The sequence below is a fragment of the Pocillopora damicornis genome, chromosome 10, assembly GCF_964200805.1.
Source record: "Pocillopora damicornis chromosome 10, jaPocDami1.2, whole genome shotgun sequence".
In the NCBI taxonomy this organism is placed as follows: domain Eukaryota; kingdom Metazoa; phylum Cnidaria; class Anthozoa; order Scleractinia; family Pocilloporidae; genus Pocillopora; species Pocillopora damicornis.
Window position 1 is genome coordinate 22,921,849 of NC_142679.1, and position 26,215 is coordinate 22,948,063.

Consider the following 26,215-nt stretch of genomic DNA (forward strand, 5'->3'; position numbering starts at 1 on the left):
TAATGCATGCTGAAATCCTCACCGACGACACCACCTCTGACTAAAATCATCTGCGAGGAGAAATCAACTGATCTAACTCAATAATTAATTTTCCCGAAGAAAAGCTATTGCTAACCGAAGTACGGGATGCTCTTAAAACTGAGGGCTTTAATGGACAAGGCTAAACCTGAAAACAGTCTAGTTATTCAGTATGCAGCTGTCCACAAGTTTTGTTTTTGTGTTAATTCTAACGTAAAACGTTTTCGACTTTTCCCACAAAAAGTAAACCGAGAGGATATTCAAAACTAAATAGATCGTCGCTCAAATTCATCACACAGAGGCCAATAGAGTAGCACTGTAATCTAACTCTTCTTTCGCTGAAAGAATTAAACGAATTCGAAGAGAATCAAACTCAACTGATGGAAAATTAATGTGATTTAAATCTTTGACCTGTTTACGAATATTTGAGTTCATACAAAAGAAAACATCACTTTGCTTCGAAAACTCTATCGTTTTAAGATTATTTTAAAGCGAATCATGATTCTCTTAAATAAGTTTATGACAGAAAGGGGGTTTCTATTCTAACTATCCACTGTTCTCAGTCAACCTTAAGAAACAGGTTCATTCATTAATGTTGTAATACCCGGCCCGTACCTCTCACTGAATTTCGTTTTTCAGGAAAAATGCCTTGGATATTTCGTTATTTTCTTGTCTGTGTTTCGGTCACCAACATTGTAATCGCTGAGGATCAATGCAGGATAGAAATAAACATTCGTGGCATGGCTCTCAAAGGTTTCACTTTTAAGAGAATGACGGTGGCGGCTCCTCACATCTGTGATATCTTATGTGAAAGGGAAATTGTCTGCCAGAGCTGTAATTTCAACAGAAAAGAACAGATCTGTGAATTAAACAACCGCACAAAGGATGCAAGACCCGAGAATTTCCGCTCAGACCCAGCGTGGTTTTATATTCGCCGTTTAAACGGAAGAGGTAAGTACTCAACCATGCACTTTGAATAAAAATCATGCTGCTTACAGTCCGTGTTTTCCGATCTCCCGCGCCCGTTGGTATCAACTTCTCTATCAAAATAGAAAATTTCATCCTTTTCTTTTTTCCTTTAAGTTTAAATATTTTTTTAACTTATTTTTAAAAAAGCAGCTCTATAAACATTGACACCAAATGATTGTGTTATTTCTACAAGAAGCTTAGGGTCAGTAAAGAACTTTGAAGAATTGGAAGCTCGAACGAGGGGTTTAGGCGAGAGGGGTCCTGTCTCCCCAGAGGGTTGTGCTTGACAGAAAGTTGAAATATTTCACAACCAAAGAAGGACATTCAAGTGAATGGAATTCGAGCTTCATTCTTATTCTCTCGTGCTTTTCACTTTTTCCTTTCCATCTGCGCTTACGAATACTTTATTTCCAACATTTTTACCCGTACCAGCTCCCTTGGGTTCGACACCGGAGTTACCAGCACGTTCATGCCGAGAAATAACATCAAGCGAAGGGAAAGACACTGTAAGCAACAATTACTGGCTGGATCCATCTGGCACTGGGAAGGCAGTTTTGGTTTACTGTGATATGAATTTGGAAGGTCTGATTCACATTTAACCCGTTGTAGCTTTCATTTTGTGTTTGAATTGTCGCTTTTTTTGGTAGCGTCCTTGGTTGCTTTAAGATGTAAAAAAATCCTGAAAACAATGCATTGCGCAGTTTCAGCTGTATATTAAAAAGAAAAAAAAAATACCCAAGAGGGAAAAATACAAGCAAATAGACAGGGTTTAACCATACTACACTTTTATAAAGTTTTGAAAAATATTCTTGCTTTAAACCCTTTACACCCTAACATCAGTATGCATATTCTCCATACTTTTCTCTGTACATTTACTAAGGTGCTGACGAGGAGAATTTGTTTGACAATCAAGAGTTTCTTTAGTTGGAGATCATTTCCTTTATTCTTGTGACCTTAATGTTTGATTCAGGGCTGATATGGTATGGAGAAATTAGATGCCAGTCACTCTTAGGGGTTAAAGGGTTAATATTGCAGACATTGTCCATTTTGTTGGAAGAAATATAAACATTCTTTTTGTGTTATGTGGCCATGATTGTCAATTTAGTACAATGTACTGTTTCCTTGCTAAATTAATGCTGATTAAATTTTACTTTTTTCTTTTTCACTCCCCAACAAGATCATGATGAATGCATCGGTGTAAACATTGCCTGTGACTTCAATGCATACTGTACCAACACTGTGGGTTCCTATTACTGTACCTGCAAGGAAGGATACACTGGCGATGGAGGCTCGTGTTCAGGTACATTATTATTTTAATCATTAAATATGTAATTAAATTTGAAAGTTTAGAAGATGTTTAGAATGCTTGTACGCAAAATCCTTGCAAGAATAACGCAACATGCCAAGCTAGGTTTACAGACACAGTGATGAGGGTAAGGAATCTTGTATTTTTAGTAAGGCAGAAAAATGATGCGTAAGTGATAAGCTCCGCAGGCCTCTCTCTCAAATTGAAGTTCTTTTAGCTGATTGGGCAGACTTACTTGAAATGGATGAGTACCGAACAATCGCAAACACCTCAATAGTTTGATAGTCACAGAACATCGCAGGTAAAAGCCTTTGCCTTTCATGGCTTGCGAGAAGAATAATCCAGAATGGCACAAGTTATTCAAAATACAAAAGAGGACTTACATATGAACAACTCCTTTGCTTGTACTGGTAAGTATTCTTATCTGACAACAGGAAACGCTCGCGTGAAGACGAAAATTCGTGCAGCCAGAGCAAGTAAAAAATAACCTTCATATACTAATGATATTCATTTTGTTGTCTAAGACATAGATGAGTGTTTGAACGGAACACACGGTTGTGATGTGAATGCTGAATGTAACAATACCCTGGGATCTTACAAGTGCACGTGTAAAGATGGATTTCAAGGAAATGGAACTAAATGCACTGGTAACTAGTTCTGACATATTCATACTCCGTTTGTTACCTTCAGTTTTTCAGATTAGTTAGAGAAACGGTCTCATTTACATTATTTTCCTTTTCGTGTTCTAGATCTAGATGAGTGTATGATCGGAACACAAAACTGTGATGTAAATACTAAGTGTAACTATACCCCAAGATCTCACAATTGCTCGTATAAAGATGGAATTCAAGGAAATGGAACTGACTGCACACGTAACCAATTGCAACAAATCATACTCTCTATTTACTCGATGATACCTGTCATGTGACAGAAAGGAATGACCAGAAAACAAAACTGTTTTTTGTTCATTTAGATACCAACGAATGCACTGAAGGAAAACATGATTGTGATGTAAATGCTCAGTGTAACAATACCTTGGAATCTTACAATTGCACTTGTAAAGATGGATATGAGGGAAATAGAACCAACTGCACAGGTCAGTAACAAGCCAAGGTACCAAACAATGTTTTTACAATTAAAAAAAAAGGTAACTGTCAAACCAGTTGATGTAAACTTGGCTGCTTCAGACAAGAAACGCAGTATTGTCAGCGTGTAAGTTATTGGTTGAACAGACGCCGGCACGAGACTAGCAAAATTGCAGGGTGCTCTGCAAGTGAACATTATTCCAAAACTTTTGGCGTTTTGATAGTGTTGTTTGTTTCCTCCTTTATTTAGAGAAATTATGGTCTGTTATCATTTGCGAGAGAGGAAATAGGACCATAAGTTGTGATAATGACCAAAGAACTATCGAAGTCGTGGATGCAAATTATGGTAGACTGGACTCAAACACTTGCAATCTCACAGTTAGCGATACAAACTGCAAAGTTGCGAACTCTCTTTTCATTGTGCGGTTGAAGTGCAACGAAGAAGCTAGTTGCGAGCTGCACGCAGATAATTCAGTTTTTGGAGATCCATGCCCAGGCACATATAAATACTTGGAAGTCAAGTACAAGTGTGTGAATTTAGGTTAGTACCTATAGCTATTGTTGTATGCTGTGAACTGGGGGGAGAAATGGCCTTTTGCTGCCATTTAGGACGCATTTATTCTAGAATTGCATTTATTCTAGAATTGCATTAGGCGCTAGATCACCCGTCCATTTTCAGTCAGGGGCGTATTTAAAAAAAATACGCAAAGAAGCAATCGCTAATATAGTCAGTACTCAAATATCAAATCTTTTTTCGAATTAATACCTTTGCACTTTTATCAAAGACATGGTGGATAAGCATTCATTTGTTTCCGGGGTTTCAGTTCCATTTTCTCTTGAGTGGCGCCCGCAAAAGCAAAGGAAAACTCGACAAGGTGGTCTGGGATAGATTTTATGCACTAGGGAAAAAGTTCTGAACTGCCGTCTGGTCGGTGAACCCTGGGTGGATCATGTGTACACCAAAGGAGTGCAAACTGACAATTTTCAAGCCGTATGCAGAAAAATTCAATATTAGCATGCCAGACCATTTTCCTGCATAAATGGTGCGATAAAAAAGGTTCAATTCAATAATTCTGGATCGCACCTTCGTGTACGTTGCTGATGAGCAATGCCGGCTGAACTAGAAGCAAATGAAAATTTAGAGGTACCCTCTGTCTTGACTCCTGGTTAATCATTCAGTAGCACAACAAGATAGACTTATTGTATACATTGAAGAGAGAATGTCCACTAAGACCGAGCGAAAATGGAAATTCGTGGTACATCTCGAAAAATCAAAATTCTTCATATTTTCTCTGAAGATACCCCATAGTGGCTTAAGAAACGTGATAGTATTTTTTATAGAAATATCTTTTAAAGAGCGCTTGTCTGTAAAAATCAGACAAATTCTAAATTTCGCGGCAAGGGTGAAAAATTCGATTTCTTTCTTATTTTAATATTAGATAGGCTAGACTATAACTAAAATCACTGGATACTTTTTTTGGCAAAATATCTTTACTTCAGAGAAAAATGCAAATAAAAAAATTCTGTTAAAATCGTTATTTTTAGCAGCAAATTATTGCACAAGTTTGAGGGTTTCGTATTCAAAAACGAATCACTATCTCGTCTTTTTAACACTCAAATTTTCTTTTTTAACCTCATAAGACCTCACAAAACGATTTTTGTATACACTGCGTTCCTCTTTGCGTGTAAAATAATTTAAATTCGAAAGCATACATTTCTCTTCAGTAAAAGTACTTTGTGAGTAAAGTTAATTTTCAGCATGTGCTAAACCTTCAAATAGATTAAGCTTTTGGCGGTAAAATTGCGAAAAGATGTTCTCAATATAACTGTAAAAATTTCTTTGGGCAAATGATTGAGAGCGATACAAAAGCTTTTCAAAGTCCGTTAAAATGCAGTTATTTGACCTTTCGCGGTCAACATTCCAGTCGTGAGTCACACACATATTTAAATATGTTTCAATCCATATGAGGCCGGAAAATGTACATGGGCACACATTTCCAAATGCTCTAACCTCATTTGCCGTAGAAGAAACATCCAAAGACCATTTTACTGTGGTTATCTAGTCGCTCGTCGTATTTATAAAGTCCGATGAAACTGCCTGTCAATCTGCGAACTGTCACGAACCTTCGTTGTAAAACGTTTGACATCTTTCTGCACTGTAGCATCTTATCCAGCGGTTCTGTTGACTTTGAGTGTTGTTCGGTTTGTGGTGCAGCAGATCTGATCGATGCTTTTAAAAGTGGCACTTCACATGTTGCAGTCAACGTAGTGTTGTATACGGAGAGTCGTCACGCAATGCAAATCATATAATGGAAAGTTATTTTTTAGGGGGTAGGGGAAGGGGAGAGTAAAAAGACGTCACTCTGCTGCTCAAATTTTTTGTTCTTGTGAACATCGAAATCTCTTACATGTAAGTCGCGGAGATAGGGGCCTTTGGCTAATACTCATTAAAAAGCTAAATTTAGTACCTGCTAAAAGTGGTAAGCCTAAGTAAACAAAACCTGGTTTATGGTAATTACACGATGCCTATTGTTTGCTTACAGGCGGGGCTTCGGACTTTTGTTTTTTTCACGAATGCACTAACTATGGAAGGTTGTTGTTCGTTCAAGTCGCTTATCGGCGGAGTTTGTTGTTACAACACTAGAGATCGAAAGCGTGAAACGGAAATTGTTCCATTACTTTCATCCACCTAGAATATCGCAAGTCACAAGTCGGCTTTCAAATTTACCGGTCCTGAAGATGAGATTGACCTAATTTTGTGCCGAGTGCTCATATGTCGGCCCCTCTGTAGTTTAAGGTTTCAAACGGTAGTTGGGTCTGTCAACAGTGGTTAATAGTATCACTCCCTCTTGCAAGCCCCACCCATTGGCCACGGAACAGCACCCCTGCCTCACATAAGCCACACATCCCCACCACTGCGTTTTGTAGCATGGTGCAGTAAAAATAATAAAAGGTTCTCTTTCATGCTATTCGGGGTATTCCTTGCAATTTTAGTGGAAAGAAAAACACCCCTAATGAGTACGAAAAGCACAGAGCGTCAAAAAAACAAGAATAACAAATGTTTGTCATCAGACAAAGATGACACTATTACAAAAATGGTTACAGAATAAAATATTTTGTAGGTTCCAAGAGTTCAATTCTGATAGTGCTTAATTATATGGAGTTTTGCCCCTCACCTACCCCCTAAAGTTCCTTTGTCACCGGTATTGCGTGACAACCCAAATACTCAAAGGGCGTACATGTTTGTAGTCAACTCAGTTTAGCATTGAATTAGACTGTCAGATGTAATCTTTTAGTGAATTGTAAACTGAGCAATACTCACAGTCAACTGAACCGTTAAATAAGATGCCACAGTGAAGAAAGATATCGAACGTTTGACAACAAGATGGTGTTCGACAGGGTTGGTGGTTTCATCGGACGTTATCATTTATACAGACCTAAATACGACGAACGACAAGAGAATCACACTAAAATGGTCTCTGGATCGGTCTTCTGCGGCAAATGAGGTTAGAGCATTTGGAAATATGTTTCTATGTACATTTTTCGGCCTCATATTGGTTGAAACATATTGAAATATGTGTGACTCGCGACTGGAACTAGTTCAAATAACTGCATTTTAAAGGACTTTAAAACGCTTTTGTATCGCTCTCAATCATTTGCCCAAACTAATTTTACTGTTATATTGAGAACATTTTTTCGAAATTCAACCACCAAAAGCTTAATCCATTTGAAGGTTTAGCACATGGTGAAAATTAATTTTATTCACGAAGTATTTTTACTAAAGAGAAATGCATGCTTTCGAAATTAAATTATTTTATGTGCAAATTAAGAGCGCTTGTCTGCAAAAATCAAACATATCGCGGCAAGGGTGGAAAATTCGATTTCTTTCATATTTTAATGTTAAATAGGCTAGACTATAACTAAAATCACTGCATACTTTTTTTGGCGAAATATCTTTTTATTTCAGAGAAAAATACAAATAACGAAATTCCGTTAAAATCGTCACTTTTAGCAGCAAATTATTGCAAGAGTTTGAGGGCTTCGCGTGCGAAAACGAACCACTATCTCGTTTTTTAAACACTCAAATCTTCTTTTTCGATCTCACAAGACCTCACAAAATGATTTTTGTAAACATTGCGCTCTTCACGTTCATAAAATAAAAAAGCCGTCACGAGCCAAAATGTCCTGAAAGGCATCCGAAAAATACGTGATTGGTACCTTCCCATATTCGCATCATAGAAAGAACCGTTTCGTGCTTTCAACATTGCTGTTGAAGTCTTTGCAAGTAACTTGACTTCAGTCTCACGCTAGTGAATAAAATTTAGAATTCACCTTCGAAAAATTCGTAATTTAGCGTGTTTTTTTTAGGGGACATTTTTTGTATCCGGTAAAACATCGAAGAACTTGAAATTGATATTCTTAAGAGAATAAATGCTGGTCTAAAATGGGGTGTAAAAATTAATTTCGGGCTTTTTACCAGCGCCGAGTAGGAGGCCTCTTTAAATAGCGGTTATCACAACAAAAGCGTGTCAACCGGAAGTCAACAAATAACACATTCTCCAAACCCGTAAGCAAAGGATTGTAAAATTTTTACATTATAATTGATCTGTTTAGTCGTCACCAATCCACAGCGTTGAAGAACTGCATTTTTAGATCCTCTAAATAAGATATTGACTAAATATCTATTTCCGTGAGTATTTTATCGCTAGACATTTTAAAATTAGTATCGCCCTGAGCCGGATCAACTTACATGGGTTTATTCAATTTTCCCAGCTTATTTTTTTCATGATCTTTTAGAAGCAAAACAAAATACCAAGAAGCCACACGAATAGACGAAATCTAAATTCCCATCATGTAGGGCTTCAAGGAAACGAACAAATTGACGACATCTAGGAAAAACAATAGCGACCATTTCATTACATCGACAACCTAGTTCTTAGGGACCGGTCATTATTTATCGCCTGGGGGGGGTCGGAGTATTTAGGGGGGGATCACATGGTTTTTTGAAGACCTTTAGGGGGGATCAGCCGTAATTGACAAGCATAATGGGGGGGATCAGACCAAAAAAAAAAGGAATTTTAGGTCGCGCCGGGACCCCGGGTGATTGCATTTGTAAATACTTTGGTAGGATTTGCCGCTGGGACTCTAAACCCCCAACCATATATTCAAGACCACGTTCAGTTGTATTTTGTATTATATAAACTCTATTCTAGCCCAGACACAAAACCCAAACCCTTTTACAGACCCTCCATTTTGTAAAAAAGAATCACTATCGTAGTCTAACATACACGTTTTTATTCAGGCACGATCTAAATTAGAAAGGTAATCAAGATTTTGAGAATGGAATACTTACAATTGCTCAAAATTGTTTCATAACGTTTCAGTTTGTTTTATAGAGAATCGTAATCTAAAATCATAAACTTTCATTATTTTAATACGCGGCCGAATGAAAACAACAAATAAAAAAGTGTTTATTTTGGTGAGGCTGTATCTTGTTCCACTTCCGTGTCAGAATCTTCGGCAGCCCTCTCCACTGGCTCTTGCACAGTCTCCTCGTCAGATTCATCTGAATCCTCGCCCGAACTTGACCCTTTTTCAGCACCATGCATTACTGCTATTCTCTTCGTTCATTCTGGCCACTACCACTTTCAAATTGCGTGCCAGCTCTGTTTCAAACACGCCTCTTTCCAAAAGCCATAGCAGAGGATCCAGGTGGAGACGCTTGACAAATCTCGCAGTGAATCCTGCATTAATACTTGAGACACATTTGTAAGTATTCTTTTCGAGTGAATCGAAAACCTCTTTAGCTACCTCTTTTGAGGTAAGTTTTTCTAGGAGAATTGCTGCTCGCTGATGCAACCTTTTCTCCTTGATTTTTTTCACTTTTCTCTTGTTTTCTTTTTTTCTTCGGGATTGGCCGTTGTTCCCCATGGGAGATGGGAACTTTCTCTTCAAGCTCATGAGGGTGGTCGTGAGCGCATTGGAGGCTTTCTGCAGCTCTTGGTGTATGGCCTTCACTCGCTCTTGAGCTTCCTGGAAATATTTGAGCTCATCACTTGCAAACGACCTTAAGGTATGCTCTTCTGTATAAAGGTTCTTTCGTCTGTTGTCGATAAATGAGAGCAAATCGGATGCTGAATTAAAGGCCTCATTGACAGTGGTCAAGGAGGACTCACACTTCGCGACATCACCACTGCCCTTACATCCATCCACGCCTGACATGAACTTCGTGATGTTTTGGCACACTCCCCAATTCTCGTTTCTAAGCAAGTTGTTTTCTTTATCGGAAAGGGCTTTTATCTTTGTGTTTAACTGCCAACGCATTTGCTGTTGCTCGAGGAGATACTGTTTGAAACCGGGTTGTTTTGGGGGGGGGGGGGATCATGAAACTTTCCACTACCGATAAGGGGGGATCTCTAAAAAACTAGATACTCTACGGGGGGATCAGGTAAATGCTCCGATGTGACAACAAAAATACTCCGACCCCCCCCAGGCGATAAATAATGACCGGTCCCTTAGATTGGGGTGGGAAGAAGAGAAACCTTGGGAACGAGGTTGCGACATCAGTAAATGGATTCCAAATTGGTGACACGGATATCCCACCTTAAAAGGCTTCAGAGACAGCTATTAGAACAAAATCGGAATCGAGTGAGAATAGGGTTACCACCATTTTTTTTCCATCTTAGGGGCACATTTAATTGACACACTTCATTATAATCAGTCGTCGTCGTTAACAATCCTAAGGGGTATTCAGGCCGGCGACAAAGATTTTTTCCCCATGCTCCCGACGAACTTTACGGCATGACTAAATGAAAGTTCTGTTGGAGCAATTTAATAACATTGGCTTGGACACTCATTCCTCAACGCTGACATGCGCATTCCTCGCAAAGCGACTGCAGTTTTTTCGATGTAAGGCTTCTTACGACTGTTACATCTGAAAGGTCAATGTTAACCTAGGTGGGACCCCCATATAAAAATGACAGGAGTGCTCGTCGGAGAATTTCGAAAAAACCCCTAAAAGGTACCAAAATAGTGTTTAACGGGCGTGGCCCAGATTCATTTAGATGTACTAATAATTCCAAATATATAAGTTATTTGCGCAAATGCACTCACGGTCTTGTCATTTTTCAGAACGATAACCTTAAATTCCCCTAAACTGCAGCAACTCTAGCGGCGGTTGTTAATGACAAAAAGCAGGAGCCCATGGGCTCCTGCAAAAAGCTAAAAGCCGCAGAATATCAATTCTCGCTTCAACAAGTAGAAACTTGGTTTAAAATTTATATAGCCGTATCAAGGAAGAGCCAATGAATATTGTTAATTTTTTTTGTGCTCTCGATTTTGTCTTGTTTGAATTAAACGAAGAATTAATTTTTTTCAGGCCTTATTTTCACTACTGCCTAAGTAGTGCACATCGCTGCGAGGATCACTTTCATTCACGTCTTTATCCGCAGTTCAAATATATGACTTTCATATATTCTTAACCGTCTAGGGTTTCTATATATCGTGGGCTTTCAAAGTTTTATGCGAGAAAATGCTTGATAACATCAATGAAGAGGTCTTATGCTCTTGATCTGTTAAAATGGAAGATTATACACCAAGCTCTTCGCAACAACGTTTATTCAAAAACATGTAAACAGGATTAAGGAGATATTTTATCATTAAGAAAATACACCTGATGTGGACAGAAGCTAAAATGTACTCAGATTATGTAAAATGGAGAATATCTACCAATGACGTGTGAGTAATTTAAGGTATATTGAGATGTTGCGACTCTCTTTTTTCATTTGGTAATTTTAGGTTTTCTTTTGTTTTAAAATAGATTTACGTTGTCAAAGAACACTTGGTATGGAAAGTGGTGCAATAATCGATGAGCAGATAAGTTTGTCATCCCAAGAAGAGAATGAGGCGAAAATTGTGAGATTACATCAGACAGGGACGACTTGGATAGCTGATAAGAAGGATTATAATCCGTGGCTTCAAGTCGATCTCAGAGCTCAAAACACTGAAGTAACACGAGTAGCAACACAGGGATCCCATCAACATAACAAATGGGTGAAGAAGTACAAGCTACAATACAGCAACTATGGAGTGAGATTTCAAAACTACAAGGAACAAGGACAAACCATATCAAAGGTAAAACTGATCAGAGGCGTGGAAGGGTTCTAAAACATGAGCTGCTCATTAAACACAAAGCCAAGTTCATTCCTTAACTCAAACTTCCCAATGTGTTCTTTGAGTAGTTTGTTAGGACAAACAGTCCACTTTGCAATCGGACCAGCTTCGTTTCTCGATTTGTTACGATGTATGAGTCGGCAGTTGTTCAAGAAAATTGTTACAATGTACGAAAATTTCATACATTTACCATTTTGTTTGCCTGGGGACAAATCTCATCTATTCAGTTTTTTAGTAACCTCAAACAGATATCTGTGGAAAAACTTCGACTTAATCTTAACTTACGGTGGCATGGGATTTCATGAATCAAGACGCTCGTGAGATATTTCACGGCTTACCCAGCGAAAAGCATTGCATACTATAAGGCGGGCACGTACCGCGCATTTTAAATAAAAACACTCAACATTTATTTCACATCTATTATGATGCAGGAATTTGACGGAAACACAGACAAGACCAATGTTGTTTATCACGATCTGAACCCGCCAATCACAGCAAGGTACATACGTTTTCTATCCTTGGAGTGGAATAACGAGACATCAATGAGAGTGGAGCTGTATGGATGCGTGAAAGGTAAGGAAAATGGCTATCCTCTAAAGCTGATAATTATTGTATCTAACCGGCTTATTAAATAAGCTGAGTAATTGATACTGTTTTGAACCGAATCCATCGATCCTCTGGTCAAGAAAAACCAGATAAAGTTTATGAAAGTTAGAAGTTAAATCAGCCAAACCAAAAACGGAACTAAATATCAAAAGCAGTGATTGGTGTGTCCAGAAATTTCTTCTAATTAGAATTATAAGTTTCAATCAAACGAAACTATGGACAGTTTTCTTCTAATAGGCTTGAGATAGAAAAGGACTACGCATTACGGTTGATCTGATCATTGAAGCTCTTTAAAGTTCATTTTGTTGAAAGCTTCTGTAATTATGTTAACGAAATTTTCAGCTCAATGTTACCTACACTTGATTAATTGCTTCATGATCTCATGGCTGCTTTTATTTCGCTGCTGGAGATAAGTTATATTTGTAAAACGCCTGTTAACCTTTTGTAAACAGAATGTGGAAGATTTCTCGGCATGCAAAGCGGTGAAATCTCTGATGGACAATTAAGCGCCTCTTCAGAGAGAGACTCTAAACACTCCGCCACTCAGAGCAGACTTCATGTTGTAAATCCTGACAGAGCGGGATCTTGGGCAGCTGCAAAGAATGATACGGATCAGTGGCTCCAAGTTGATCTGGTTATTCTGCACACTCAAGTGACACGTGTGGCAACACAAGGAAATAATGGAAACCAGGTGGAGTGGGTGACAAAGTACAATCTTCAGTACGGCAACAACACAGAAAGGTTCTACAATTATACAGTCCCAGGGCAAAACACAACGAAGGTAAAATTGATTTCTTGTGTATTGATTCCCGTTTAAACAGGAAAAGAAGTATTTATGGATCACCATGGGCAGGGATTTTGCAAACGCACCGCCAGTAATAATTGTATGATATTGAGGCCCTAGAGAGGCACGATTAGAGGAATGGTGTATGAATGAGTTGTGGGGCTGTTTTCACATCGTAATTACTGATATTCATGAAATTAATTCTTATCAAAGATTTTATGGAAAACCTCTTATGTTGTTAATTCAAAGGTTTTTGCTGGAAACATGGATCAGAATACCGTGGTTTATCACGACCTTAACCCACCAATAACAGCGCGTTACATTCGATTTAAACCAGTGGAGTGGCAGGACTGGATGTCAATGAGGGTAGAACTGTATGGCTGTGTACAAGGTAAGGCCTGAATAACAGTTACGATTGAGCGGTACCTCTCGTAACGAGTAATTCATGCCAGATAATACTTCATTTCCTGTTCAAAAGCGAGCGCTTGGATATTGTCTGCCGTGTGTCATCTCAATCAAAATCGAGCTGCTACAAGTTGACGCGAGTTTTCTAGACCAATAACAGGGCGAAGTAAGGCAAAACCAATTCAATCCCGGAAAACTTGCTATAATGATATGAAAATTGCTCTGCATAGCATTTTTCAGTCGACTTATCAGCTTTGATCACATGGAGTTCCTTTCTTCTTCACTCTCCTCTTTTCACTGTCACTTATGATCGCCGAACCGCAAACTGGAATAATTTGACGAGAAAAACTACTCTTATTATGGGAATGGGAAGGAAACTTTTCCTTCTCTTAAGATTTTTAGACTCCCCAACAACAAAACCTGGTGATGGCTCAACCGCACAGTTTATGAAAGTATCATGCCGCTACTCAAAAAAAAATTTTGATTCAGGTCGGCAATCAATATCTTATTGTTGAATGTAATCCTTAAGAGTAAATGTCAATAAAAATCACAGATTATCGAAAAAGTCGCGGACACGGTCAAAAATCGATTTGGTTCATTTTTTGCCTGTGGGTAGCCTTATCTAGTAAACAAACGGAAATGGGGTTAGATTTTTTCAATATGCACTTTAACGGGAATAATTTGTTTTAACATTTCCGGGGGTAAATAGCTCAAATTTCACCGAGCGCGATCCTGAAATTATGCACTTTTCGGGCACTTGTCATGCTAACAAAAATGTAACGGAAGGACTTTTCTAGTCATAGAAATATTGAGTTGGACTTGTATTACCTAGACAAAGTGATAGTTTTTGTCTAATGTTATTCTTGGAGGAGCTTCGTCCCTATTAAGAGACGACATCTTCGGCCTTTCGAAATTAAGGCAAAGGTGGCCTAGAATAGCTTGGCAAAAATACATGTGGTAGTGTCTCAAAGTTTACAATAACACTACCAAGAAGCCTTGAAAGATAGTTCTTTACGATGTGGGTTTTATTTCTTTGGGACCTTTGACTATCAAAAGATGACCACCAGCCAAATTTCAGTTAAATTACCATGACCCCATAATGAGATGCATAATAACAAAATTAAACGCGTCGGACACAAATAACTGTTTTGGTCAGTTATATCATCACTGGCCGTTAAAATGACTAGAAACATATTAAAATGTCTATAACTACACTTGATTTTTATATACGGAGACAGGAGAAACAATTTTCGACTTTTGCTACCCTTTGAGAATCACGCCATAATTCTGCATAATTCTACACACAACAGGTTAAACAGTTCAATTGCACTCAAAAGGTTAAATTTGGCACAAAGCCGTTAGTTTCCGTTTACTTCTCATCCGGTGAACATGGATTCGAGCATTTGCATCCCTTCTGCGCCTTCTGCACTCGCCAGTTTCGAATTTACTAAAAATCGTCCAACACAAAGATGAGGTTTCACAAGCAATGGTGAGCTCAAGTGACTAAAATCCGATATGTAGGACTCTGCTGTCACGCAACGCCTCCATGTAAATAATACACGCACCGCTTTTATAATCAGCAGATCAGTTATTCGTAAAACGTTCAGTGCTCAGTTACTTGGAAGAGCAGGTACACTCCTGGACTAATTGTGTGAGTCGTGCGATGAATGGCTTTTTCCTCTTCTGAGGTGAAATGTCAGAAATATCCAGCCCAAGGTCTATGCACATGTCTCTTAGCCTATCCACTCTTAAAGTTGTGAGTGTACGTTTTTGTACAAGTTAACAGATGTTTAGATCGAAAGATACAATCGGATGTTGAATAGCCACATCTCTCATCACATTTGCACACACTGCAGATAGATGGCTCTCAGCTTCGGCGGAAATTTCGTCCTTGTCGACGCTCTCCATGTCCACTTCTGAGATTTCACTAGCTTTTGCTCGGTTATCGGCGGCTGTAACTTCTAATCGCTTCTTTACTGAAAGACGGCTGAAGAAGCCACTAATCTGCTGCGACGTAAGGACTTCATCAGGTTGAAATCGACGTCCCCCCGCTTGGTCTCTTGCTGGGCTCGTGGTTTTCGAAACTTCCTGTGGATCGCTTTTCCGTCCACTATACTCCCCTTTTTGAAATTGGTCAGTTAAGAATTCGGTCTGTTTCCTTGTAAAACGCACCTTTTTCTTAATTGTCTTCAGGGCCCAACCCATTGGAAGAGGCGGCAAGCCGTCTCTCTTTGATTGTGCAGCAACTTGAACGCTTGGTATTCGACTGCGTCCCTCCATCAGCTTGGAAGAATATTCTCTTTTAGCTTTATCGTAAAGAGTTTCCTGTTCGAGCATCATTTGGTGTTTTCCAGTATCTAGGTGTGTCTGGAGGTTTGCAAAGCGACTGTAGGCTTTTACACATCCTTCTTCTGGACACGGGAAAAGCATGTCATCTGGCTTATATTCCCCAATACAGCTTCGATCTTGGTTTTCGCCCTCAGTTAAGAAATTTGCTTTGACAGAGCTTTCCTTAATATTTCGGTGTCTCACAATCTTGAACGTCGGTGCGCCACTTGACTCTGCGATGGCGAGTCTAGGATTTCCAATTTTTCGGGCTACTTCATGACTCCTTCGAACTTGGCCCATGGCACTACTTTACCGGAACCTACATTGAATGCTCTCCACACTCGTGTGTCACTTTCATCGTACTCAAAATTGTTGAGTAAGCTTATGCCATCCCATTTGATATTAAAGGTGCTTGACGGTTTGGCAGCAACATAACTTGCTTTCTCTCCTGTGGTTTCTTGGCCAGATTCAATGGCTGTTTTGAACTGTAGAGCGTTGATGACATCATTGCCTTCGTTTACGTACCTTCCAACGTACCTTCCCTTGATTGTTGCCGCTTTGCGATCACATACCCCCTTTCCACCTTGAGGGTCCGAAAAGTCGTTTCTTACAAAAGCCACTCCCATGGCATCACTGGCCAGCTTAGCTGAGATGATTGAATTTCCGCTGTGATAACAGCCAGCGTTATCTTGTTTGTAATAAGCCATTTCCAGCTCTGGAATTTCCTTTTTCAGGGTAGTGAGGCAGTCAAGCATAATCGAAGCCACAGTCACACTGTCTTGGGCGCAGCTTTGAAATACGTGAACAGGTGTCTGCGATTCAAAGTGCTCAGAACCCTCTGACCGTCTTACGGCAACACTAATGTGCCATGGCAATCCTCGCTTCGCAAACCAATCTGACTGCGCCTCTCAATATTTTCGGGGCATATATTTCATTGCCCAGTCCTGGACTAACAACACCGATCGGCTGTCGAGTTTGGCTAAAACTGAATGCTTCGCCTCAGCTTGGTGGACTGAACGTAGCTGATGGGCTTTCCAGCAAATGATATCATCCCTTGCCTGTTTGATGGTAAGTTGCATGTCAGCTTGATCTTCTGCTGACGAGAGCGCACTTGAACACTCGTCTTCTATGGTACACAATACTTCCTGTAACTCATAACACTGCTCATATGACTCATTGTGGAGATGGTCGCAGGAGCCCCGAAATTCAGCATTGCTCTGGTCACTTAGCGCGTAAATTCGACAATGATCGGGAACCTTTGTGGCCTCCACTGCATGTACCTAAAATAAAAAGTAGAATGACAAGCGCGTGATTCAATGTATATTTACAAAGCATTGCATGCGCATATGATCGAAATTTCAAAAAGATTACTTAATCGATTCTCAGCGTTGTATACATGTGTGTAAGCGTATTACAGTGAATTCTAAACTGTTGTTTCATTAAGTAAGCATAAAGAAGACTTGGAGAGAAAGAAAGAGGTAGCCGTGAATCATAGTAAGAAGTTTACTACATTTGCAAAGGCAACGCATAATTATAAAATATGCACCCACCTTGTAGTCGCCCTTTAGGTACTGCTTCGAAAAACGAAGTTGCTGCTTAATTTCCCTCGCTCATTGCTGAGTCTTGCCACAGTCAACAAGCTTGTCTACGAGTTTTTCTATAGCATCAACTGCTTCCATTCCTGATGCTGAAAAGTTATTAAGTCCTTGCAGAGACTTGCGAACAAATGAAGAACACACGGCCCAAACTCTCTGTAGAGTTCTCTTACTCATAGGCTCAAAGTTGGTCACAGCAGTATTGTTGATACTATTGGACAATACGCTCTGGTATCATTGTTCTGATAACATTGGGTGTTTTTATGATCTCGCCAGTCGACAATTTAGAAGTTTTTCCCCGAAAGGAACATCTTGAGTAACGTGTGGACTCGTTATAAAAGAAACAAAATGTTCTAATCTTACAGGTTCAATTCTCATTCTCCTTTTCTCCTGGTTTGGAAGAGGAGCAGCTCTTCCGTGTATCAGGCTTCGCGAAAATCCCGCTTCTTGCTAAGATAAGTTCAATCTCTGTCTCAGCACCTGAAAATTGTAAAAAACGCTTGTGGCTTCCTCTGCGCCACAAACGCCACCCACAATATCATGTAAAGATTAAGACATTCTTTTTCTGCTGGAGCTAAAGCAACCGTTGTCTTTATTCCCTTCACCGACGATTATTACGCTTTTGTTTTTTGTTTACTTTCGTTAACCCATCACATTTGTTTTCCGTGGGAAAATTGTATTGTTATTTTCGTTCCATAAGGTTTTCACTGTACGGTTTATATTTGTGAAATTTTGTAAAGTCTATTTCTTTGTTGTATCGTTCTCGTTTATGATGGCAATATATTTGTTTAGATCTTATATGTGAGGCAGAATGAATTGTTTGTTGATCTCGTTACGTGACAGATTATCATATGTCACGCAGAGTGACAGGAACCTGTGAAAAATTAAAATCCGGCAAATCGCCAGCGTTACCTGCCGTTTTGTACGGGACCCTTTTTGTGTGCGACGTCAATAAAAACAAAATTAAGATCAAAGTAGACTAAACGTAACTGGGTTGTGACGCGCTGTAGAAAATGACAACAACAAGTAACTTTATTTTACTCATCCCGGCTCAGTGGCTTCAATGAGTTAGCCGGTAGGCTGTTGAAGTCCTAAATGTAATAACTGTCCTAAATGTAATAAAGTCCTAAATGTAATAACATTTGGTCCTAAATGTAATAAAGCCCTAAATGTAATAACGTTCGGTCCTAAATGTAATAAGCCTCCTATGCAATCGTTTAACTGCGCTAACATTGAGATGTTAAAGTGACAGCTGTTGCACCAAAGAATCCTCTGACCAATATTTATGGAATATTGCGGGCTTACTGATATTAATCAGCGGCTTTTTATTTGTTAAAGACGTAGGTTGAGAAGCATTGGCTACAAAACCTTATTCTAATACTGATGTGCTTTTGGCATCAAATTGACGGACGTAGAAGCAACGAGAACGTTGACTAATTGCTCTCTCTATATCATTGGCTCAGACTCTTAAGTGTAACAGATTTTGACGAAATACTTCTGTCCTCAGTGCTGAAGTCAACACTTGATGAACCAAATTACAAGGAAAAAGAAGTCCACCGACTTATACGTTAGACAAATTCTGGGCTCAGAAGGGCATTTTTTGTACTGTCTTCCCTTGCCAGATTTGTACGGGTTTGCATAAAACGTATTCATATGCGTTATTGACCGAACGTGAGGTCAAAATGGCTATATATTGGCCGAGTTCTTTTTTTTTTTTGCGTTTTTACGGATTGAGACGAAGTCACGGTCCATAAAAAAGTAGAAAAAGAACGAGGCTAATATCCAGTAATCTTGACCATACAAGAGAGTTTATATTCTCTTGGCTTAATCATTAAAGGATTCATTGTATAGCAAAAGATTTCGCTTTGATAAGAATCAAGAATGGCCTGTTTATTTCAAGAGCCGATAGTGAAAGCCAACTGTGTTTGCCGCACAATAAACCCAAGAGGGTCGTTTATTTTTTCTATGTATATATGAAAACATTGTCCAAAAGTTACGAACTTTGTAAGTTTTCTTGCGTGGGATCAATACGTGGGATCCCGAACGGGCGAGGGTGGGCCCATCATGCCCGCTCAGGTAGCCAATCAGAACACAGGATTCACTTCATCTTGCCCGCGTGCGCTGCTAGCTATATGATAATGTGACTTGCAGAGCAAGATATCGACTGACCAAGGATATGTTATCCCATTTCACGATCACAGGTCTCGGTCTCGACATGTTGCCTTTTTCCACGCAAGAGTCAAATTGAACCATTGAGCTACACCATTCAACACATGATGGTCAGTTGGCGGTCTAATGAACCATTCATTTTTTTCCTTTAGCCCCTTATGACGGGTTCATCAGTTCCCGAACCGAAATATTAGGAAAACATACATTTTAAAGTTGATCTCAAGTTTATATTTCATTTTTTGTCTTCACCTCTTCTCCCCGCCGTGAGGGGAGAAAATGAATAGATAAATAGATGAATGAAAAAAGAAAGCTCAACAGTTTCCACTTATAGTCATATGGTACATGAACTGATTACTGAGGTGGAGTAAAGCCATAGAGGGCTGGAAATGCAACACCCCAGGTTCAAAATTGAATAAATCCGGATATTCATTCTTAAAAATGAACTCAAATGCTTCATTAGAATCAATTGACACTGAATAACATTGATGTGCAAAATTTCAATAACGCTTCTGATAATAATAATTTTCTTTTGGATTAACATGTGACACAGCGAAATCATTCAAACTGCTCTAAAATGGTGCATCACTTCTAAAGACTTTAACACGAACGATAACATCAACAATAGCATGCTAGTTCATCATCAATTGTAGTAAATTTCTTTTCCAAAAAGTCTTAATGGTTACGTACCAATCGATTCCATCCTATTGAGCTTCCAGCCAAGCACTTGCCCACTTTGGGCTGGAAATGATTTTCTTCAACTCGATCAATAAACCGTTTTAAGGACCATACTTCGACTGCTGATATTTCTTATGTCTAGCAAGTAAAAAGACGCTGATTGATATCAGCGGGCCCATAATGTGACATGTATACTGGTCAGCGGTTTTTTTGGAGCAACAGCTGTCACTAACATATCAATGTGGATGCCCGCCATAACAACAATGCACTGCAGGAGTTAAACGATTGCATTAGAGGCTTATTACATTTAGGACTAAATGTTATTAAATTTAGGACTTTATTACATTTAGGACCAAATGTTATTACATTTAGGACTTTATTACATTTAGGACAGTTATTACATTTAGGACTTCAACATAGGCCACCTTCACACCAAATTTCAAAGGACAGTATTTCGAAAATATCTTCCAAGCGGAATAACAAGGGCCTATAAAAGATTTCTAAGGTGAGGAACTATTTATGTCAAAGCAAAAATAAAAAGCTAAGTGCGGCTGCGACTCAAACAATGCTTTGCTTGTGTCATTGCAATGTTGATTTTGTTCATTTCAATATGGCGCCATTTACAATTTTAGCGAAGTTTGGTTGGTTGGTACATCAAAACAGCGGAAGATACCAGAAAAATGAAATGATGAATTTGAAGACCCACCTTATAAGCCCTCGTGATAGTATTGCTGGAGATTTTGAGAAACTACCACATGCATTTTTGCCACACTACATTAGGCCGGGTTTGGCATGAATTAAATATGGCGAACACGTCCACTGGTAATTAACCCGTGGTTTCGTCAGGAAGGACACGATACAAAAAATATCAATATATCTTGGTAATGGAAGGCCACATGTATATATTTATAGCTAGAGAAGTCCTGCTGTTGCATTTTAGTTCATGCAAGGACGGCCTGAAAACTGCATAATTTAGAGCTCGCAGGCACTCATTTTCGATCATGCAATTAGTATCGGTTTATTTCCGTTAAAATGAATATTTACAGAAACTAACCTCACTTCACTTTAAGTAGTACCTATAGCTACCTGTAGACAAAAAATGGGACGAAATGATTTTTTTACCATGTCCGCGATTTTGTTATTTTTCTTTGATTTTTAGAGACATTCACTCTTAAATGCATTGAAGTAAGGCAATGCCCGAATATCAAGTATTTCTACCTTCTAAAAGTACAATCGTGAGCAAGCGTCGGAAAATGCACAGTACGAGTTGTTCGAACACTCTAAGTGACTGATGTTTTTATTTCATTTTTTTTTTTCGGTGATTCAATAATTTATGTAGCTGTAAGAACATTTTCTCAGTAATGGCACCATTGGAAATGGCAACGAAAATTTTGACAATCTCTTTCTAACAACATTTCTTTTATTGTGTGTTTTTACGCAGGATTTACAGCTGTGTTTACAAATCTTGGAAAGACTGGATCAGAGGGTCCAAAGTCGATTGGTTGTCATTACAAAGATCAAGACCATGACGGACAAGTAACAGTGTCCAGTGGTATTCAACTGTGGACTGTGCCACGCACTGGTAAATACAGAATAGAAGCAATAGGAGCCTCAGGGGGGTACAGTGAGGACAGTTTTATCGAAACCGGAGGAAGAGGGGCACGAATGATTGGAAACTTTAATTTGACCAAAGATGAGATCATTCATGTACTTGTTGGTCAAAAAGGGGAAAAAGGGAATGAAAACCCAAAAACTGCCGGAGGTGGAGGAGGTACATTTGTAGTGAGAGAAAACAACATTTCCTTAATCATAGCTGGAGGTGGAGGGGGAATTAAAAAGATATCGGAACAACATCCAGGGTGTGATGCGTCCATAAACACAACAGGAAATGCTGGGAACAACTGGCCATTGGGGACAGGAGGAAGTAACGGACATGGAGGAAAAACGAGTGGTCAATCTGAAGGTAAGCGGAGAAAGAAGATAAAAAAACAATCATTGTGTTCAATCCATCAGGACAGGAAGACAACAGTAAGATTTATCAGAACTCAATTATTGAAATTACTAATTCTAACTTTGAAGTTTTTCTTTTCTCGGGGGCATCTCTTAGAATATTAAAAGTTCAACTGAGTTTTCCGTTCAGTTTTAAAAACCGTACACATTTATTTACCACCGATCCGTCGATATGCATACGCATCACTTTATTTACATTTGTCTTGTCCTGATAAGCTTATAATAATAATAATAATAATAATTTATTTCTTATAGAGCGCTATCTACAATGACAGATCAATAGCGCTTTACAATTAGTGTCTCTAAATACTAAAATCTCAACTAATTCAAAAAGTAATTACATATTACAGTTAACTTGGCTTTATACAATTCATAACTTAACCACTATTGAAAGAATTGCCTGAAAAGAAAAGTCTCAATTGAATTCTTAAAAATTTCTACAGATCCAATATTGCGTAATTGCAATGGTAGCTCATTCCATAGATGCGGTGCAGCTGCCTGAAATGCAAGTTCACCCAGGGTTGCCAGCATTTTACCTCTTGGTGGCTCTAATAAAATACCTGTGTTAAATATCTAAGATTGTACGAGGACTTACGTTTGATAACCAAAAGATTGCTAATATATGCGGGTGCGAGGCCGTGAATGGCTTTAAAAGCTAGTAATAGAAGCTTAAAATGTATACGCGCTGGCACAGGTAACCAGTGTAACTCAAAGAGTGCTGGAGTAATGTGAGAATATTTCCCGATATCCATAATTAGTCTAGCGGTGGCATTTTGCACACGTTGTAACTTAGCTATTTGCTCTTTGGGAAGGCCATACAATAAAGCATTACAGTAATCTAACCTGCTCGTGATGAATGCGTGTACCAGGGTGAGTAAGCTGTCTCTCGATAAATACTTCTTAATGCGTCTAATATTTTACAAGTAGAAGAAACCTGCCTTACATACATTATTGATATGGTGGCGCATATTCAGGTTTGGATCAAGCCAGCTTCCAAGGTTCTTAACTTGGTAGCTAGGTTTTCTCTCTGAACCACCTACTTTAATATTCATAGCCTGCAATTTGTTAAGCTGCTGGCGAGTTCCAATAATAATAAACTCAGTCTTATCGTCAGTAAGAAGGAGTCTGTCATGGATCAGCCAGCGCCTGATCTTCTCAATACAACATTCCATCGCACGGACTGCATCTTCCTGGGATGTGTTACTAATAGGTTTGAAACTGAGATAAATCTGTGTGTCGACGGCATAGCAATGCAGGTGTGGGAGTTGATCCTCAACTACCCTGAATAGCTTGGATACATAGATGAGAAAGAGCAGGGGGCCCAGTCATGACCCTTGTGGGACACCACACTCCAGACTAAAGCGCTCTGAAAGAGATCCGTCAATGGAGACTCGCTGACCTCTTTTCGCCAGATACGACCTAAACCATTCCAAGAGCGATTGACGAAGGGCTAACGCTCGAAACGTCAGCTTTCGGAGGCTAATTTACGTTTTCAACTCAGTTGTTAACACGAAATTACCCTCTTAGAATATCAGTTTTCTAAATATTTTTAAATAAGCTTCTAAAAATTGAGAAGCGCACTAAGTTGATAATATTGCGAATCGTCGTTTAAACGTTCTCAAGTAAGTAATCAAATAGAAGCCATTTATAAGACAACTGCTTCTCGGTTTTCGTTTATTGTAGGTGGTGGCAGCGGCGGCGGCGGCTTCTACAGTAATGGACAAAGTGCTGGGAGCGGTGCTGGTCGAGGAGGTAAAGGATATCTTCAAGGAGGAAAGGGTGGAAATGGTAAGGGTGGGTTTGGAGGTGGCGGTGGTTTACGTGGAGGTAACCGTGGAGCTGGAGGCGGTGGAGGTTACTCTGGAGGAAATGGTGGAGCTAATGAACAGTTTTCTTGTGGAGGAGGGGGTGGATCTTTTAACAATGGGTCAAATCAGCAGAATGAATGTTGTTTTAATAGGTATAGACATGGTAGAGTGATCATCACGTTTCTTCAGTGACATGCCCTTAGCAGCACTTTCTCTAACGTGTAAGGCTAATTCTGTTTTGAAGGCTGATTGTTGTTAGTCTTTAAACTCCGGAATTGAATAATATTTTGTTTAATATTCAAGGTCAGGTACTGAGCGCTTTAAAGTGTTGGCCAAACGGTGCAACCTGAGGAATTAAAGTCATTTGTTTTTTAGTTCAGATTTTAGATTTACAAACGTAGTTTTCTAGAATATTTTTTTTGTGAACATCTCCTGACATTAGGATCACGTCTCCCATAAAAACTGCTGTTTTTGTTCTTTTTCCGGCTCTTTTCTGAGCAATTTATCATATGCGCATGTGCAGCAATTGAGAACAAATTAACAAATAACATGCAGGTAATGAGGACTAGTAAGTATTTTGTAGAGAAAATGTTGTGAACATAGTATTTCATATTTTTCTGCACTTCAATCATTACATATATTTAAGAATGATTTTCAACTGACTACGAGGGTTTATCGATTCATTTTTGTTGATTAAGTCAAAACCAAACTCGATTTTCAATTTTAATACGATCAGTTAGAACCAGTATCTTTGTTTTTCCGGCCGCTCTTTGGACCGACTGATTGCATTTTTTCGCACGACACAGATTGCAGTTTTACGGCCATTTGCGCTAGTTACAAATTATACAAAAAACTTTTATTTGATTTGGGATTTGTATGGCCTCGTTTGTTGATTATCAACAGAATCCTCTATCTGTAAATATTTTATCTTTGTTTTGGTTTTACAGTGATACTCTTGATTCAATGTTTCAAAGTTTTCAATAACACCTTAGGTTGGAAGGATCCGGACAGTAGAAAAAGAGAAGGCCGAAATATAGTGGCGAGAGCACCACTCTTACGCTTTGTGGTTTCACTGATAAATCTCAATGATTCGGTCTCGTTTCTCGAAATACGTGAAAGCAAAAGTAAGGATGGGAATCAAATATTATGTCATTCTTAGTTGTTCTGTTTCAAAACCACGTCCATTCATTGGACTGGGAATACTGATAGGCCTACAAAGCGAACTGGTGCCGTAATAATTGGTGTTATAATATAGTGTGTGACCAAAAAGGCTCCCAGTCTGACCACTGATCAGGACTCACACTGGAACAGAATTCTTTTAATAGCTTTCGCTGGAACTGTAAGTTAGATCGACTATGTGACGATCACGAACATAGTCGTATCTTGGTTGATATCATCAATTTATAAATAGGAAATAGGACTAGCTAGTATTTTAAAAAGAAACTATTTTGAATTCAGTTCTTCAGATTTCACGTGTTACATTATAGGAACGCTTTTCAATTAAGGGTTTATCATGTAATCAATTTGTTTTTTCTTTGTCAGTTCAAAACAAAAAGCAACTTTCAATTTTCATTCTCACAGTTAGAACCAGTATCCTTGTTTCTCCTCCCTTTGGGTCATATTTTGCTGCGCACGACACAGTGTTTTGTGTTTTACTAATTTGTGATACGTTTGGTGTCTTTTGGTTTTTATCATTGGAATACGTCATTTTTTTTATTGTTTTAGTTTTGGTTTTAGGATTCCCAGTCAATTGAAGAGTGTTCAGCTTCACCTCTAGCGGAATCCTGTAATGTGACTGAAAAAAATGGCCCAGGGTTGACGCCAAATTGTCGATGAGGCCACTTTAAGTAATGTGTTTCCAGATGTTGATTAATTGAGAGGGGACAAACGAATTCTAAAACGAGACTCAGTCATTTAGGTTCTGTTTCTCTTTTCAGAGAACAGGGCATAAAAGCGGTTATATATGCCAACGTGTCTTATATGACACGTTTAAGTTTTCGCAAAACTTTATTTACTTGTTAGATTAGTATGTTTTTGTGAACATTTAGAATAACTTTTTAGGAGGCTCTCGCGCTCTTCCATATAAAAAGGAGGAGAAAGGTGTAGTTGTAATAACAACTATCATTTCCGTGAGTTTTCTGTCAGTAGTGTCAATTTAAATTACTAAATGTTAAAAATCAATAAATTGGTTCCTAGATGTCAGTAGTGGCTCTTTACTTAGTTGCACTTAAGTTATAAAATAACACATTGAGAAATAATAATACTTTATTTGGGGAAAGAACGTG

General features: G+C 38.8%; 1 protein-coding gene and 1 pseudogene across 2 annotated transcripts; one reads left to right on the plus strand and one right to left on the minus strand.

The window, feature by feature from the left end:
• The first annotated feature begins 773 nt into the window (after positions 1-773).
• On the plus strand, positions 774-26,127 carry LOC149039460 (lactadherin-like). 2 transcript variants are annotated; one of them, XM_089185555.1, is made up of 8 exons: positions 6,424-6,884; positions 11,198-11,511; positions 11,982-12,123; positions 12,609-12,937; positions 13,190-13,331; positions 21,554-22,075; positions 23,806-24,082; positions 25,656-26,127. In XM_089185555.1, the coding sequence occupies exons 2-8, from the start codon at positions 11,224-11,226 to the stop codon at positions 25,705-25,707; spliced, it is 1,752 nt and encodes a 583-aa protein (XP_089041681.1). In that variant the 5' UTR covers positions 6,424-6,884; positions 11,198-11,223; the 3' UTR covers positions 25,708-26,127. The 2 variants fall into 2 exon arrangements, with proteins under 2 accessions (XP_089041682.1, XP_089041681.1); XM_089185556.1 differs by lacking the exons at positions 6,424-6,884; positions 11,198-11,511; positions 11,982-12,123; positions 12,609-12,937; positions 13,190-13,331 and adding exons at positions 774-969; positions 1,420-1,569 and having other exon boundaries at positions 23,806-26,127.
• On the minus strand, positions 13,874-17,445 carry LOC149039461 (uncharacterized; annotated as a pseudogene).
• Positions 26,128-26,215: the final 88 nt, after the last annotated feature.